The sequence below is a fragment of the Penicillium chrysogenum genome (assembly GCF_028827035.1).
Source record: "Penicillium chrysogenum strain IBT 35668 chromosome Unknown utg000001l_segment0_segment0, whole genome shotgun sequence".
In the NCBI taxonomy this organism is placed as follows: Eukaryota; Fungi; Ascomycota; class Eurotiomycetes; order Eurotiales; family Aspergillaceae; genus Penicillium; species Penicillium chrysogenum.
The window spans coordinates 7,154,052-7,171,143 of NW_026622749.1; the positions used below are offsets into that span (position 1 = coordinate 7,154,052).

The 17,092-nt window shown below is 49.9% G+C and overlaps 6 protein-coding genes across 6 annotated transcripts; 5 read left to right on the forward strand and 1 right to left on the reverse strand.

The window, feature by feature from the left end:
* Nucleotides 1-504: 504 nt before the first annotated feature.
* On the forward strand, nt 505-2,480 carry N7489_002845 (uncharacterized protein; the record flags this gene model as incomplete). Its single annotated transcript, XM_056708600.1, has 2 exons — nt 505-1,118; nt 1,199-2,480. The coding sequence occupies 2 exons, from the start codon at nt 505-507 to the stop codon at nt 2,478-2,480; spliced, it is 1,896 nt and encodes a 631-aa protein (XP_056572902.1).
* Nucleotides 2,481-3,416: 936 nt separating this feature from the next.
* On the forward strand, nt 3,417-6,144 carry N7489_002846 (ZZ type zinc finger domain protein; the record flags this gene model as incomplete). The annotated part of the gene is made up of 4 exons (XM_056708601.1): nt 3,417-3,548; nt 3,722-4,598; nt 4,656-4,867; nt 4,918-6,144. 4 exons carry the CDS (start codon nt 3,417-3,419, stop codon nt 6,142-6,144), a joined length of 2,448 nt encoding a protein of 815 aa, XP_056572903.1.
* Nucleotides 6,145-6,850: 706 nt separating this feature from the next.
* Nucleotides 6,851-8,146, forward strand: N7489_002847 (serum paraoxonase/arylesterase family protein; the record flags this gene model as incomplete). Its single annotated transcript, XM_056708602.1, has 2 exons — nt 6,851-7,159; nt 7,214-8,146. 2 exons carry the CDS (start codon nt 6,851-6,853, stop codon nt 8,144-8,146), a joined length of 1,242 nt encoding a protein of 413 aa, XP_056572904.1.
* Nucleotides 8,147-8,589: 443 nt separating this feature from the next.
* N7489_002848 (uncharacterized protein) lies at nt 8,590-12,533 on the reverse strand (the record flags this gene model as incomplete). Its single annotated transcript, XM_056708603.1, has 4 exons — nt 8,590-8,776; nt 8,834-11,788; nt 11,845-11,993; nt 12,054-12,533. The coding sequence occupies 4 exons, from the start codon at nt 12,531-12,533 to the stop codon at nt 8,590-8,592; spliced, it is 3,771 nt and encodes a 1,256-aa protein (XP_056572905.1).
* Nucleotides 12,534-13,025: 492 nt separating this feature from the next.
* On the forward strand, nt 13,026-14,526 carry N7489_002849 (ubiquitin C-terminal hydrolase 37; the record flags this gene model as incomplete). The annotated part of the gene is made up of 6 exons (XM_056708604.1): nt 13,026-13,151; nt 13,202-13,296; nt 13,362-13,461; nt 13,527-13,708; nt 13,767-13,945; nt 13,994-14,526. 6 exons carry the CDS (start codon nt 13,026-13,028, stop codon nt 14,524-14,526), a joined length of 1,215 nt encoding a protein of 404 aa, XP_056572906.1.
* A 627-nt stretch (nt 14,527-15,153) lies between these two features.
* N7489_002850 (putative oxysterol binding protein (Orp8)) lies at nt 15,154-16,749 on the forward strand (the record flags this gene model as incomplete). The annotated part of the gene is made up of 7 exons (XM_056708605.1): nt 15,154-15,230; nt 15,326-15,402; nt 15,462-15,501; nt 15,558-15,627; nt 15,679-15,738; nt 15,798-15,899; nt 15,922-16,749. The coding sequence occupies 7 exons, from the start codon at nt 15,154-15,156 to the stop codon at nt 16,747-16,749; spliced, it is 1,254 nt and encodes a 417-aa protein (XP_056572907.1).
* Between the last annotated feature and the right edge of the window lie 343 nt (nt 16,750-17,092).

The window sequence follows — 17,092 nt, forward strand, 5'->3', positions numbered from 1 at the left end:
TTTCTTATTCAAGAGTTTCTGTATGTTGTAGTTGTCAATATTTAGTTCGCCAGACACTAACCAGATCAAGTAACCTTCGAACAAAAAACATTGGAATTCTAGACCCAAGTCGTGGCAGAAACAACCTCACCGCCTGGACTAGGCCCGATCAGGCCTGACGTCTCTCGCGATGTCATGCCCTTCTTCGGAACTCGAATCTCTCTGTACTTCTCATCTGTCTTGGGCTGCATCTCCTTTCTTCTTCCCCCCTTCTTTCTCTTCTTTCTCTTTACTTTGGTTATTCTTCTTGCACAAGGTGTCTTTTTGTTTCTTCTAGCCTATCTTAGTGTTTTTGATCTTTCTTGATTTCATTGGCTATTCCACCGGTTCATCGTCCTTAAACGCCCGTCCTCCTCAGACTCCATTCTCTAAGCCAACCCGGTCCCGATAACCACCTAGTCAAGCGTGTGTCAATAGGGAATCGTTTAAGCCACCTCCAAGTGATTGATCCCTTGTGTCTCAAACATGGCTCCTCTGCGACGTCATATCGGGGCCAGCCGCAGAAAGAGACGGGAGGAAGATGGTGAAGAAGAGGGTTCAATGGCTGGGGACATGGGGGATGACTCGTTGAGTGAAGGCTCGGTCGACAGCCACCAAGAGGACGAGGATGCAGACGGAGAGGTCAGTGAAGAGAGCGAGGACGAGGTCCCTACATTGGATAAGGCGGGCAAGGTCAACGGTCGTGGGGTGGACAGATCTACACGGAACAGTTCTGCATCGCCCGAAAAACCAGGACTCAAGGCAACAGTTTCGGATACAGAGGCAATGTTCAACGGCCTGAAGGTCTCAGACGATGCGGGCGATGCTGCGGAGATTCATTTCGACGGTCTGAGGGAACAACGGGAGCCTCATGCTGGAAGAACGCCTTCCGCCCCTCCAACCGAACCAAATCGGAACAATTTAGCTTCCAGAAAGCGCCGCGAGAATGAAAAGTATGTGAAGGAACGAGAGCAGAACCCAGCCTTCGTCCCTACTCGCGGCAGCTTTTTCCTTCATGACAAGCGATCCACCGACAACGGTCACCGACTCAAGAGCAAGTCTCGCCCCTACGGCCTGATCGTAGATGGCAGCTCTCGTAGGTATGCTATATTCCATTCCATTCCCCACATCTTTTTTTTTCTTTTTTTTCTTTTTTTTCTTTTTTACTAACATGATTCAGGTCTTCCAAGGCCGATGCCAGCGGAGGGCAGTGGGCACACGATCTCCACGATACCGTGGCCGAGGATCGACCTGCAGCAAAGCGCCCAACACCATCAACGATGCCTAATCCTGGCGCATCCGTCCCCACGGCCCCGAGATCTTCCCCGCCCAATCGGTCTTTTTCGAGCACGACGTTGGTTGGGAACGTACCTGTCGTTGTTTCCTTGCCGGGGATGGCCAACCCAATTCATTTTCCTTCCGTGCCCAAGAGACTCCACACCCGGCTACCTCAACATCGACCACCCTTGCGACGCGACAAGCCGGTACGAATTTCTCTTCCCAGCCAGCCGCCCCGATATATCTTCCCTTCGGTTGAACGTTCCTTTATCTTCATCCCCCGCGCGTTGCGGCCGAACCAAGTCTCTCGTGGTCGAGGTCGTGGGGGCGGATGGTACAGTGGACGACGTCCCAGCTACTACCCTAATTCCTCTTACACCCCGAGCGTCGTCAGCCGTCGATCTTCGTTTGGCATGCCACCATCCCAGGATGGGTGGCCGTCACCTGCTGGATCTGTCTACTCCAGACCCTTAATTCCCGCCGACCCTAAGCCCGTTGTCCGCCTTCCTCCTCCACCTCGTCCGCCTGTAGGGATCCCACCGTTTGGACCTGCGATGGCCATGTCCCTTCCTCACCCGGCCTACCGTGAAAGCCGCCCTGCCCCGATCCCCATGCACCAGCCTCGTCCTCAGAAGACGGTCTCTGTTGCGGACATTGAAAGTCCGGCGACTTTCCCGTCATTCAACCCGCCTCACCCGCAGCATGAGCAGCCCTTCCACCATCAGGTCCCTCTTCCAGGACATGGCCCACCCAGCCAGCCTTCGGCCACTCCGCTGTCCCAGATTCCGGAGCGGGCTATTCACGCACCGCCCTTCCAACCTTACAGTTACCATCAGCCTGGCTTCTACCCTCCGAGTTATCCTTCGGGCATGTATTACCCGCCTTCGGGACCTGATTACGGGGGCTATAATGGACCCGTTGGGCCTGGAGCCTCTGTGCCAAACTTTCCGGGCCAGCCAGCGATGCCCTATTTAGCTGGGGATCAACCCCCTCCACCGGGTACTGTTGCTCATGAGTCTGGTGGCACCGTCTACTTTTATGATGCCAACAATATGTACGGCAGTCCGGCACCAGGCCCGCCGGGATCTGGGCCTGGGGGTGTAGTTGGCATGGGTGGCATGATGACACCGCCAGGCACGACCTTCTACTACCCTCAACAATCCGGTCAATATTATGGGCAGTGATAAATGACCTAGGTTGGTGTCTATCTTCTCTTTTTTTCTTCTCTCTCTTTGTTCTCAATCTTCTCTCAATTTTCTTTCAGATCTCTCCAGGATCTACAGGGGCCTTTGGATCACTTTGCTTTTTTTCCTTTCTTTTTCTTTTTTCCTTTTCTATCTGCATCCACACATTCTCTAGCCAAGTTTCGCCTTTTTCTTAATTTTGTTCGTTTTGGACTCATTTTGGCCCAGGATTTTTGCATTTGAGCGTTTTCTCTTGATCTCCACAACTTTTTTCCCCACACTTTTGTACTTGGGGGGGAAAACACCGAACCCCATTTGATTCTAGCCCTTCTCACCCTTCTCCTTCTCAGCCTTCTCACCCCCTCAATTCCCTCAATTCCCTCAATTCCCTCCAATCGAATCCCCGTTCACCTGCATGACATCATATTTCGCTGTTCTTTGATGATCTTTCTGTACTCCCTCTCTACCTAGGGTGTTTTTGACGAAGAATAAAAAAAGCACTGTAACTAATTCGTTATGTTGTAAGTCCATTATGTAGACACTCATAGACATTCATAGAGACAACTTCTACCTAGGTAGTAGGTCTCGGTAGGTCTTGGTAGTTCTTGGCATCCCCCCCGATCCGACCTCCAACACGTCATATTCTTATGTAATCCATACCAGAAAGAGAAATCCCTCACCGCCTTCCCTCCCAGCTCGCAGCAGCTGACCTTCTCTCCGCTTTTTCCCTTCAATTCGACGGCTTCTTGTACAACTCCCCTCTCATTTTCCCGGACTCTCCTCTGCTTCTTTCCTTTTCACTCTTCATCATAAAAATTTCATCATTTTATCTTCCAGCATTTCTTTCTTACTCGTAACTAAAGTGCTCTTTTTGTCCTTTCCCACAGTACTGCTGCCTTATCAAGGTGTATCCACTTGACTTTCACATCATCTACGATGACAACCCCATCTACTACTTCTCATTCGGGTCCAGACAACCTGGTAACTGTCAAGGTACTCTATGATGACAGTAACCGTCGCTTCAAGATGCCTCTCAGGGAGCTGAAGGCCCAGGTGTTTCCCCAGATGGTAAGTCTCCACTCAAGCTCCGGATCTGTAACCCGACTCCGACTCCATTCCTTATCTTCAGCGATCATCAGATCAAGTTTTTTTTATCTTGCAAAATATCTCGTTCAAACTTTAAAAAAAATCAAAAGAATACGTATTGTTCTCCGCAGACTGACTTGATGCTTTTGGTTTAGCTTAGGAAACTGCTCGGGGTTCCGGCGGATGTCAACGTCATCCTTGAACGCTATTCCGACAGTGCTGGTTCTTACGTTCGCTTAGACTGTGACAACATTGCAGTCTACAAACAACTCCACCGGGCTGCCAAGGCCAAGTCCAAGCTCCGTATCAAGGTTACTACTCTTCCTTCCCAAGACACATCCGCATCAACGCCAGTACCATCAGAACCCACTGTGCCGATGGAGTCAACCAACCACACTCGTCACAGTTATCTCGAAACGGTCCTGAGCCCTTTGGCACTTCCCAATACCACCCCTCTCATCGAGTCAGTCCAAGTCCCTCCTCCCACCGGTGAGACAGAGTTGCCTCTAGGTCAACCTCGCTTCCGCACTTTTGAGATGGATCAAGAGAAGCATCAGTTCCCAGTCATTTCCCACAACTCGTCCAATGGGATGTTCTGCATTGACTGCAATAACTGTGGTCGGTCTATTGCAAATGCGCATTATCACTGCAGCGTTTGTGAGAATGGGGACTATGACCTGTGCCTACAGTGTGTCGGTGCTGGCACATCATGCCGCGGCGAAGGTCACTGGTTGATCAAGAGGACCGTCAAGGATGGTGTCGTCACAAACAGTACTACCGAGACCATTGCACCTCGTGAACAATCAGCCCTGGAATTCAGCCCAATGCTGCCTACTCAGATTCAGCGCGAGGTGATCACCAAGCCGGTGGTCCACATCCCTGAGTCGGTCACCGAGTCAATTCCTGAGACGGTTCAAGAATCGACACCCGATTCGGTCCAAGAGTCGACTCCGGAGCCAGTGGCCCCACCGGCTTGTTTGGATGCAGCCATTCAAGGCGATGATAAGCCAATGTGCAATGGGTGCTGCCGTGGTAAGTTCTCTCTCTCTCTTCCTTTCCTTTTCCCCTTCTTTTTCTCACAATACACAGAAGCCGACGAAAGCAATCTCGTCCGCTGCAACGACTGCGAGGACTATGATCTTTGCCTTCGCTGTCTCCTCCGAAATAAGCATGGACACCACCCTGGCCACACATTCCACCTTGGATCTGACCGGGACTTCTGCTTGAAGAATCTGATCACCTCTCGTTGCCTTCCAGGTCGGCAATTCCGACACGCTGCTGTCTGTGACGGCTGTGACAAGGTATTTATTCATTCAACTCACTTGGGAGGCACTTGGCTAATTTTTCCTAGCGCATCGTTGGTGTTCGTCACAAGTGCTTGGCCTGCCCCGATTGGGACTTCTGCCCTGAGTGCATCTTGACTGCCTCCCATAGCCACCCTGGTCATCGATTCGTGCAGGTTTACGATACCATCGGTGAACCTGCTCGTGAGCATGAGATCCATTATGGCATCTTCTGCGATGGTCCACTGTGCAAGAACAAGCCTGCCCAGAGTTACATCAACGGAGTTCGCTACAAGTGCGCTGTCTGTGATGACACCGACTTCTGTGCGAGCTGCGAGGCCCTTCCGACCGACCACCATAACCGCACTCATCCGCTGGTCAAGTTCAACACCCCGGTCCGCAATGTGACTGTGAGCACCATGGGCGACGACGGCTCGAGTGGAGCAGTTGCGCTAGGTGACCAGATTCGGGCACCCGCTCGTCCCATTGACCAAGCCGAGATTGAGGAGCAGGATCCCGTTGAAGTAGATGCTAGCAAGCCTGTGGAAAAGGTGACGCCTCAGCCATTGACGAGCAAGACCGTTTCCGAGGCCGATAGCTCCGTCATGCCGGACTACAAGGCATTCTTTATCCGTGACACTATCACCGATGGAACAAAGATGGCCCCAAACACCACGTTCCGCCAGACCTGGACTCTGTACAACCCTGGACCTGCAGCGTGGCCCGTTGGCTGTGACGTGCGCTTCGTGGGTGGAGACAAGATGTTTAACGTTGATGTCTGCCACCCATCTAGCGTCGAGTCAATTCGCTCGGCCATGGAAAGCAACAAATTGTTTGCGCCTGTAGAGCCAGGCGAGAGTGCTGACTTTACTGTCAACCTTCGCACTCCTCAGCACGAAGGTCCTGCTATCTCCTACTGGCGTCTGAAACTCCCTAACGGTGTGGCCATTGGTCATCGTCTGTGGTGTGATGTCGAGGTGAAGGCCGCTTCTCTGGAAGAAGCTGACACCAGTGAGACACACCCTGCTGTGTCTGAAATCGCCGGTAGTGGCATGATCTTCCCCAAGCTGGAGAAGGAATCTCCGGAGTCGAGCACTCACCAAGCCGAGGCTCCTGCGCCGCAGGCACCGACCTTGTCGAATTCTTCAGAAGGGGATGTTCTAGAGGACGTTGAAAGTCTGACTCTAGACGATGCCTCCACTGACGCTGACACTGGCTTCCTAACTGACGAGGAATACGACGTTCTCGACGCTAGCGACCAAGAATATCTTGAAGCCAAGCACTCCGCAAACTGAAAAATGTTTGGGGGAAATCATCACGACACGATATGGGATTGGGAATTTGCACAAGTGCACTCTTTTTATTTATTTTTTACCGCTTCTTTTCGGACTCCGCCGCAGAGGTCTAGTCACTCCAAGCATGACTAGACTTAATGAGAGTGATTTTCTTTTTTGGCCTACGAAAACAGACAAAGAAAAAAAAGAGTTTGCATCTTTTTTGCCTTAGGATAGTTTAATGCACTTTGCTGTTTGCGGTTGTTTATTATAATGATTTGGACAGCCTTCTTCTTCTTCTTCTTCTTCTTCTTCTTCTTCTTCTTCTTCTTCTTCTTCTTCTTCTTCTTCTTCTTCTTCTTCTTCTTCTTCGTCGTCGTCTTCGGTATTGTAGTCTCATCCTGTTCTTATGCTTTACGCTAATCCTATTTAGGTAAGCCGAGGTCGTATAAGCATAAATACAACCATGGGAGCCTTATAAGGCTATTGATCGCGAGTCATTGCCTACATACGTTTGTAAGTACCTATACAACCCTGACATACGTTAACTTCTAAAAGGTCCAAAGTCAGAAATAGCAACAAAAGTTGCTGATCTCTCAGACATTCCCGAGGATACTTCCCGAGGTCCAATTTAGTGAGGGGCAGGAATGGATATGCCCATAAATATTGACTTTCCACTTTTTCACATACTTTGTCTATATTCATTTCCCACTTGATACCGAATAGAATGGGATTCGGCACCATAATCAACCTCGCCCTCGTCGCTCTGGTCGCCTTTTTGGCTGGCCCAATCAGCCATTTCGTGCATATTACAGGATTCTTCCTCACGCCCAATTCGACAGTGCTAAGTGAAGGCCAAGGCCCAATCTACATCGAAGACACCATCCACTGCGAGGATGTGCACCACTACCGCCCGGCGAACCTGCTGTTCACTGCCTGCGAGGATGACAAGAGCACGCGGTTTAGCTGGTTCCCGCCGCTAGGCAGCTTGCTGCCACTCAAGGCCCAGGGCTCTATCCATGTTGTGGATCCCAAGGTGAGTTTGTTCTGCACATCGAAAACGAATATCAAGAACTTACTCCCAAGATAGTCTATGAAGTCAACTCGTCTAGCATTTGAGGACTTCCAAGGCCCCTTCGTGACACATGGAATCGATGTCATTGAGGATCCTGAGCAGTCAGACGCAGTCTATATCTACGCCGTCAACCACATGCCCAACCCGGCTCACTTTGAAGCCGGCGAGCCCAAAGACATCCCCAAAGCCCAGTCTCAGATCGAGCTCTTCCACCACACCATAAACTCCAAATCCATCCGACATGTGCGCTCCATCAGCCACCCGCTCATCAAAACTCCCAACGACATCTACGCCATCAGCCCGGTCTCCTTCTACGTCACCAATGACCACTTCTACCGCGAGGGTCCCATGCGACTCATCGAAGACGTCTGGCGCCCAGCCAAGTGGTCCGACATCATCCATGTGCGGATCGCGGATCTAAGCAAAGACGCTCCCATCGAGGCCTCCGTCGCCCTGACAGGTCTATGGAATAACAACGGTCTCGGTCGCGGCCGTACCGACAAGGAAGTCATCATTTCTAGCGCCATGGGCGGTGAGATCTTCCTCGCAACTCGACACGAGTCGAATCACTCTATCTCCATCGATACCTCGATTGCCTTTGCTAGTTCTCTCGCGGATAACCCGTCCTACTATGACGACCCATACCGCACCGACTCGCATGATGCGAGCGGATATCTGGTGGCTGGTGTCTCGCAGGCTATTCACTTGTTGGCTAATGCTAAGGATCCGAATGCTTTGGATGCTGTTCAGGTGTGGTATACGACTCTCAATTCGAGCACTGGGGTCTGGGAGAAGAAGGTGCTGTTTGAGGATGATGGGACCAGGATTCGGACAGCGAGTGCGGCTGTCTTGGTGCCCATTGAGCCTAAGGATGGTAAAAAACTTGCTTGGCTCTTTGTTACTGGGTTTATGTCGGAGAGTATGGTGGCTGTACAGGTTGAGTTGTAGATTAAAAGTGAAATATTTTAGAGCGAATTTACGTTGAAGTAACATGTCTGCTCTTCCAGATTCACAGAATGGGGTGCTGTCTACGACACCTCCTACATATGTATGTTGGGCTTCACTAGAGTTCACCTGCTCGCATGCTTAATAGGTCGACTTGGCCTTTATTCCATGTCATCTGTGAAGCATATGTGGGAACATGCAAGCGATGTATTTAGGCTTGAGTAGGCGAACTGAAAATCCCAACAGAGCTTTTATGAATTTGAAAGTTTTTGTAGATGAAAGTTGAATTAGTTGACCAAAAGCATGTAGATATCTGAAATTCAAGTTCTAGCGCCGCTGCAATGCAACAAATCGGGGGGAAATAGAGCCAAAAGGCAAGGTAAATAACAAGATTCATAACAACAAAGTATTACACCACATTCATCACATCATTTGATTTCCCTGCTTCATCTGTCTGACTTGCCCGGCGGAGTCTGGGAAGAGAATGAACAGTACTTGTCCTTGATCGCGATAACCTCGTAAGTTCCTTCATCAGAGGTCTTGATTGTCTTGATGTTTTCGTAGGAGATGTCATGCTTGATATCAAGGATCTCCGACTTCTTTCCCTTGCGGACATTGGAGCTCCGGATGTATCTGTGGAGGGTTAGCAGACTGTAGTGTAGACCACCTGAGTAGAGGTTATTGACTTACGTGAATTCGAATGGTGGTGTACCCCAGAACTCAAAGTGAAGCTCGGCTTCTCCACCCTCATGAATGTCCACCACCGATTCTTTGCCCTTACTGATCCGCACGCTCGGCATAGCGTGGATGACCTTGGTGATGTCTTTGTGGGCCTTGCATTTCCCACTGGCTCCGTCACTGACGGCGTTGATCGTGAACTGGCCGGGAAGTTCCGCAATACGACGGAAGTTAGCGGTTTGAGAAGTGGCCTTGCGTTTGGCGCCGTCAAAGGTGTAGAACACGTCGAAGGGAGCATGGCCCGATAGTGAGAATGAAAGCCGTTCGCCCACACAGTAGTCTACCTTGGACTCGAGCGGGATGATGGTAGGCACATCGGAGATGGCGACCCGCACCGAGGAGGCATCGAGGTCAGTTGTCTTTTGACATCCTCTAGAATCACGAACCTTGTGGATGCTGACTTGGTGTTGCCCCAAATCAAGATGACGACGAGGAATCAGCAGTTTGTGGCGGTTGGAATTAATCTTGGGAATGGTGACAATCTCCGGTTTAGCGTTCGAGTGATGTTTGATGCTGATCTCCAGCGAGAACGGTGGGACACCCTCCAAAGTAATGGGGATGGATTCCTCGCCGTTGATGTCTTCCTTGCAGAAGCCAAAGACATGGCCGGGTTGATCGAATTTAGCGGACGGTAGCGGGTTAACCTTTTGTGTCACAACCAGAGCTTTGCTCTTAGGATCGTGGTCGTAGAGGTTGTCACCAACTTGAGTGAACTTGTAGCTGTATTCTCCAGGCTCGGAGGTATCCATCTCCATCGAAGTAACATGAAGGGCAGACTTCAAAGCCCGTGGTTTGGCCGAAGAGAATCCACCACGGTCCGCCTTGCGTCGCTTCTCGTATTGAACACTGTATGGAGGATTTCCCGACAGTCGAACCTCAAGGCTATCGTCGTCCCCTTGACAGACTTCAGACTTTGCAAACTCCTTAGCGGCTCCAATGGGAGAACCGTCCAGGGCAGTGATTTGGGGCCGTGGAATCCACGAGACCTCAAACTCATTTGCAGACTGGTCCACGGTTCCAGGACAACCGATGTCAAATACTCCACTGATCTCATAAAGTCCCTCCTTGTCAACGGTCAAGACACTGTTTTCGTCGAAGATATTTTTCTGAACGGGCGCCGAGTCCACGTCAACATTCTTGTACGTGACAGTCCAAGGGCGTTGGCCACTCAGCCTCAATGGGATCTCAATCTTGGAGCCCTGCAAAGCCAAAACATTCCTCTTCTTGTCAATCTGACCGAAAGAGACGTGCGGGGGCTGTGACCGGGCTTCAATATTAAGGCTGTCCTTGAGTGTTCGTTTGCAACCGGACTTATCCTTGACGCTAGTCAGAGACACGGTGTATTCACCACCACTGGTTAGCTTGTCGGTCGTGATGGTTGCCACATCGGTATCGGATTCTAGTGTCTTTCTCAATCGCTTTCCATTGTGAACGATCTCATATTGTAAGACCCAAGGGGCCTCTCCAAGGAAAGACACCTCCACAGAAACCGCTTCACCGAAACAGGCCTTTCTCAATTCTCTTGATAGGAAATGAGCCGAAGCCGGTGGTTTCACGTCTTGTTCAAGCACCGGTATCTTGAGAGACCGTGGTGAGTAGACGGCATCCTCGATGTCTATGAAGCGATAGGTGTACGAGCCGGCCTCCGATGGGGTGAAATCAAGCTGCGTGCGCATTCCATTGATGGCTTGTACTTTAGAAACAACGCCCTTGGAACTCTCAATGCTGTATCGGAGGGAGAATGGAGGCGATCCCGTGAGATCCAAATCCACGAGTAATCCAATAGCATTGTTGGCACAGCGGTCAAATATCTTTTCAGCCTTGACTGTCAAGTCTGGCTCAGGCGGGTTATGCAAATAGCAAGACGAAGGTTCGAGGATCTCTCCAGGACAAAACTTGGTAGAGATTGATGTCAAGGCATACAAACCAGGCTCCTTGATGTCCAAAGTCTGATTCATATGCTTGAGGTCAACGGTCTGTTCCCGTGCTGCTTCTTGCGTGTTGCCTGTGAACGAATAACCGACCGAAAAGGGTCCATCGCTAGCATATGCGTTGCCATCAGGATGGAAGCTCAAGGGGAACCTCGTGCTGTCTCCCTTGGCCACTTGCAGTGGATTCTGAGCATTGCAGTTTTGCAGTGACAACTGCGGGCGTTCATGAACAGAGAACTGGTACCACTGGGATTGCGACTTTGTAGACGGCCGGTCTCCCTCCTCAAATATGGTAGAATAGTTGGCCACGTTCCCAATAGCATCGTGAACCTCTTCGATGGTATAGAACCATTCTCCGCCGTCATTCAATGACTCATTCAATGGAACCTCAATCTTTTGACTCTGTGCCCACGAAACGTCAGGCTGGTTGATGCTGTACAGAGCAGCAGTAGTTCGTCCATTGAGCAGCGGAGAGCGCAGATGATCGGGCTGGATGTTAAGGACCGAGAATCCGCGATCGAGATTGTTGACCTGGCGACTGTATTTGATCTTCAACGGAGGCGTGCCTTCCACCTCCAGTTTGAAGTCGGACAATTCTCCTTTGCACTTGTCGATGTGTGAGTTCTTGATCAAGGCTCGCGGGCAAGAGACCACCAGCGCATCAAATGTTCGCGTATGAACATCAAGTTGAGACTCGTCCACCACCCGTTGAAGGCGATAGACACCAGTCTTGCGTACAGGGAAGAGCAAGTCGCGATGGGGTTGACCCGGAACATGCTTCTTTTCCGCTTGCTTTTTGAGAGTCTTCAACTGCTTCGTGGGAATGCTAATGGTTTCATTTTCGCCAGTGTTAAGATCCAGACGCAACACTTCGATCAGGACGGGGTCCGTCTGATTGACGCGGATGGGCAGGTCGATTGTAGATTGCAGAGAATCAAGGCAAAGCGAGTTTCGATCTGGATTGAGGACAGCGGAACTATTATGAAGTCAGTAAGTATCGTCTTAAGGTACATTTGAACGGGATAAACATACCCCTCTGGCAGAATGTGCACAATTTGCCTTCCCAAGATCAATGACGCATTGTGAATGATATCGCCGGGCTTGACCCTGCGCTCGGAAATGGATAATTCGCGATCGTATGCCACCTTTACTAGTCCAGTAATCCATGTAGCCCAAGGAATCTGCAGCCATTAGCGAGGGCCGATCAGCGGTCTAAAAAAGAATTAGAAAAAAAAACTCACCGGGATGCGGAACATGAGAAAGACATTTCCCACGGCGTGAAGCAGGAATAAAGTGAGCGTGGTCGGGAATGCCCATTCCAGCCAAGGTATGCGCAGAGCCTGCAGGCCGACCAAGAAGATTCCATCTATCGTAGCCCATTTCAACAAGAGCCAGGTTGAATCTAGGTCATCGGATGCGGTCAACGACTCATAAATTCGCCACGCATTCAAGGCAAAATATACTGCGACGACATAGAGTCGTTGGGAGGGAGCATCGATCACATTGGTGGGGATCAGTGGTACATCGGTGTTCGCGTTCGAGGGTGGTAGTCTCGACGCCTTCGAGGGCGATTTGGAGGCTGATTTGAGTGGCGTTCGCACAGGCCGGGTCTCTCGTTGCTGTGATCGCGAAGGAGTTTCAAAGAGCTTTTTCCTTCCAGTTCCAGGGATTGTTTTAGGCGTCTGCGGAAAGGCAGATGGGAGGAGGGGAGTGCCGTTCATGGCATGCTGTGGTTGCCGGAGCTGGCGAGGAAATGAAGTGTAGTTAGAGGGCAATGGTGGCCCTTGTAAAGCTGTAATATGGTTTTCAATGAAGATAAATGATAAATGAAGATCAATGAAGCTGTATGGAGCTGTATGGAGCTGGCAATCTGAGCCTATAGCAGATAAGAAAAAGAAGAGAAACAAAAAAGTTGGAGACGCGGGAAGCGCGTCGGGAGAAGCTCGGTCCAACGACATATGACCTAACCGCCTCTTCTCTTGCCTGTGTATTATATCTGTTTCTTTAGTTTCTTTATTGTGTCGATTGTCTATCTATTTCCTATAAAGATCCCATATTTTCTCAATCTCTGAGACCTCTATCTCTGTTTCCCCGTGAAAAGAGCAAACCTACCGTCTCAGGACTCCTTTTATCATAGCTTCTTATTTCAATCTCATCTTGAAGCTTTACACTTCCACGGCTCCCTCTACTCTCTTTTTCTTTGAAAAATCAACATGGGTCCTCGAATCAAAAGGCGCCGTCTGACGGATTCAGAAGATGTCAGTGACGATATCTGCCAGCCTGCGTCCCGTCTAGAAAAAGACAGCTGGAATGGATTTTGCGAAATCGAATCAGAACCGGTATGTTTGCCTGGCAATGGCATTTGCAGTTCTTTGCTTACGCAAATTAGGCCTTGTTTAATGTTATGCTACGTGAATTTGGGGTCAAAGGTGTGAAGATCCAAGAAGTCGTTTCTCTCGATGAAGAAATGATGGCATTCCTCAAGTATGTTGCTTGCAGCCCCTCACTGTGCTCCTATATATATGGGTCGAATAGCTGACCATGAGCAGTAAACCTGTCTACGGCTTGATCTTTCTCTTCCGCTGGCGTGAAGATAATGATGGAAAGCAGGAAGCGACTTGCCCTGATGGGCTGTGGTTCGCAAACCAGGTCAGTTACCTATTCTTCAGCTGAATCATTCCTTATTAATTATGTATATATCCATGGATATATAGACCGCCAACAATGCCTGTGCCAGCGTAGCACTACTAAACATTGTCAACAACATCCCAGATATTGATCTAGGAGAGAATCTGCGGTCCTTCAAGGAATTCACCATGCCTTTCACCCCAGCCCTACGTGGAGATGCAATCAACAACTTTGAATTTGTCAAAAGGATACACAACTCATATGCACGGTATGCCATTTGTAGATGACTTCGTTCTTTAGTGCCGAAAGTACTGACTCACTATTAGAAAAATGGACATTCTCAATTCAGATCTACAGCTCAAGACTGAAGCTACCACTAAGAAAAAGGGGTCCAAGGGCCAGACTCCTGATGAATCGGATGCCACCTTCCATTTCATTGCATTTATGCCTGTGATGGGTCAGCTGTGGAAGTTTGATGGCCTGGAGCGACAGCCACGAGCACTTGGTATGCACCCAATTAGACATACTGGGATGGTCCTGCTAACTTCAGTAGGGGAATGTTCTGAAAACGACTGGCTGGAACTGGTCAAGCCCAATCTTCTGGACCGAATGGCTGCATACGAAGAAGAAGAAATTGAATTCTCAATTTTAGGACTCGTGCGGGACCCTCTGCCGGATCTCATCAACGACTTGGCTGTCAACGTGAGGAGCTTGGAAATTCTCAACCAGCGTGCCACATCCCTGTGCCCATCATCAGACACACTCGCTTTGGATGAAACTGTACTTGGTCCTGAACCTTCCCTATCTCTGACACGTGAAGAGATCGACGCGGCCGTGATCCCCGCGGAAACCCTCGATGATTACCAGACATGTTCCGATGAGAAGTTGCAGGAGTATCAGCAGACGATAAGTAGGAGTCAGCGAGAACTTCGTACACGCATTCGAGAAGAGCAGCAGTCTCATCGGTCGGATGACGAGTATGCAGCCGGACGGCGATTTGACTATGGACCGGCGGTACGGACATGGCTTCGACGCTTGGCACAGAAGCAGCAACTGCAGGAGCTGTCCGCCCTCGTGGCTTACTGATTGGATGACCTTTCGTTGATCCTATCACCTTGGAAGGTTATATGACTCTCTCATGAATATCTCATGAATATCTCATGAATATCTCAATATCTCAATATCTCAACATCTCATGTCCCCTTTTCTTTCCTTTTTTTTTTCTTACTATCTTATGATCCTGGTGATCCTGGTGACGTAGTGACCGTGACCTTTTTTATTCTATATTCAATTCATCTGCAAGGCGTCGAATAGTTTCCATGTAGGCAGCCACCATTCTAAAAATACATAAGAAACATAACACTATATATACCCTATATATATAATAAGGATGAAAGAGTCTTAACAAACTGGTAAAAACCAGAAACCTCCTGACCCCACCGGGCAAAAAATAGTTCCAACGTCACCGCCTCGAATGTTGTTGAGTTGCTTCTCTTCTCCAACCTCCTTTTTGCATGATCTGTGACTTTAGCGTGGGATCATTCGTGGGAATCTTGAACTACACTTTATTATCCTTGTTTCGGTATAGAGGCAGGCCCGAGAGACACTAAAATCCCCTCCTCTTCTCCAATTTGCCACCGTTTCTTTCTCCCCGGACGCCCCAGTTCACTCTCTCTTATTTTCTACATATCCTCAGTCACTTGAACATACACCATGTCTGCCATCGCAGTGCCTGAAAAGGCACCAGATGATTCCTCCAAGCTGAAGACCTTCCTCTCCATCCTTCGAAAGTATGCAACCCTTCCTTGATCCCTCCCCCCCGCACCGCTGCCTTGCGCAAACACAGGTAGCCAGACGCCAGATGCTAATATGATCGGGAAACTAGGTTCGTCGGTGTGGCAGATATCGCTTCGGTTCGCTTTTCATTGCCGGCGCAACTGCTGGAGCCTAGACCAAACCTGGGTAGGTCATTGTTCGTGTTACGCTGTGCGGGGTTGGTGCTGACTGTCCATGGCGACAAGAATACTGGCATTACTTAGATCGACCCGAGACATTTGCGAGGTCAGCAAATGTGCCCATACTTGGCGGACGCTTGTGTGCTGACCCAGGAGCTACAGCATTGGCAAATCGGATGATGAGCTAGGTCGGATGTTGGAGGTGTTGCGGTTCTGGTTCACCAAGGATCTGGTATGTTTCGGCTGCTCAGATTCATCGGACTACTTGCTGATCTTGCTGCAGAAATATGTCAAGGGGAAACCGTGCAAACCATACAACTCAACCCTGGGTGAATTCTTCCGAGTGAGTACCAGTTGTCTTCGGCATTTCATCCATGGCGGTTCATTACTAACACCCTCTAGTGCAGCTGGGATGTTAGCGACAATATCCCCGAGGAAGAAAACCTCCCCGGCGTCAAACCAAGCTCCAATGGCTCCTCCACCGTGACCGACGGCGACGAGAAAGTCAAAGTATGCTACCTCACAGAACAGACCTCCCACCACCCCCCCAGTTTCAGCATTCTACATCGACTGCCCCGAACGAGGCGTCTCGGCGCGTGGATTCGACCAGATCAGCGCCAAATTCACCGGCACCAGCATCCGTGTGAGCCCCGGACAGCACAACCTCGGGATCTTCGTGAATATCGAAAAGAGGGACAATGAGGAATACCAGTTGACCCACCCAAACGCCCACCTGGGAGGAATACTGCGCGGAGCGCTTTCAGTCACAGTCGCGGACACATGCTACGTCACTTGCCCCAAGACAGGCTTGAAGGCGATCCTCCAGTACCTGGAAGAGGGCTGGATTGGCCGGTCACAGAATAAGCTCGAGGGCGTGATTTTCCGTTACAACCCGGACAAGGATACGATCAATCGACTGAAAGATGTGCCAGAGAATGACGTCGTCGCTCGTATCACCGGTTCCTGGCATGGAAAGATATACTTCACTCCGGCAGGCACCAAGGAGCCCCGTCTGCTCATCGACATCACCCCGCTTCACCCCGTCACGAAGACCTTGCCTCCATCTGAAGAACAGTTATCCAACGAATCGTTGAAGTTCTGGTCAGGTGTCACGAACGCCATTGTCGATAAACAGTTCAGCCAGGCCACCAAACTCAAGCAGGATATTGAGGAACGGCAGCGGCAGCGGGCTGCGGAGCGCCTCGAAAAGGGTATCGAATGGAACCCCCGCTTCTTCACTGGCGCAGTAACACCGCTGGGTAAGCCCGAACTCACGGAGGAGGGACAGAAGGTTCTGGAGGGAATTCACTCGGGCAAGTTCGCCCTGACGGAAAGTACAGTGCAGGGCGCATAGATATAATTGTGTTCCCCTTGACAGTGTAAACAACACTTTGGCGTATCTGGCATACGGCCATGACATTGAACTCGGCGTACCTTTGTTTCACTTCCGTTGGATCTCTTTTTGGTTTATATTCTTTATTCTCACATACTTAGACGTTATTCTCTAGAAATCTGTTTCGTGAATAGCTGCAATGCTATTCCATTCTGGTGGATTTACAAAATTGACAATAGTATATCATACACAGGTTCAATAGAATGATTAATCCTATTCATAAAAAGAATTACACCCTTTTGCCCAAAAGACTAACGCCGCCAGACTCCAATCATCAAGTACATCAACACATAATCCATCTCAA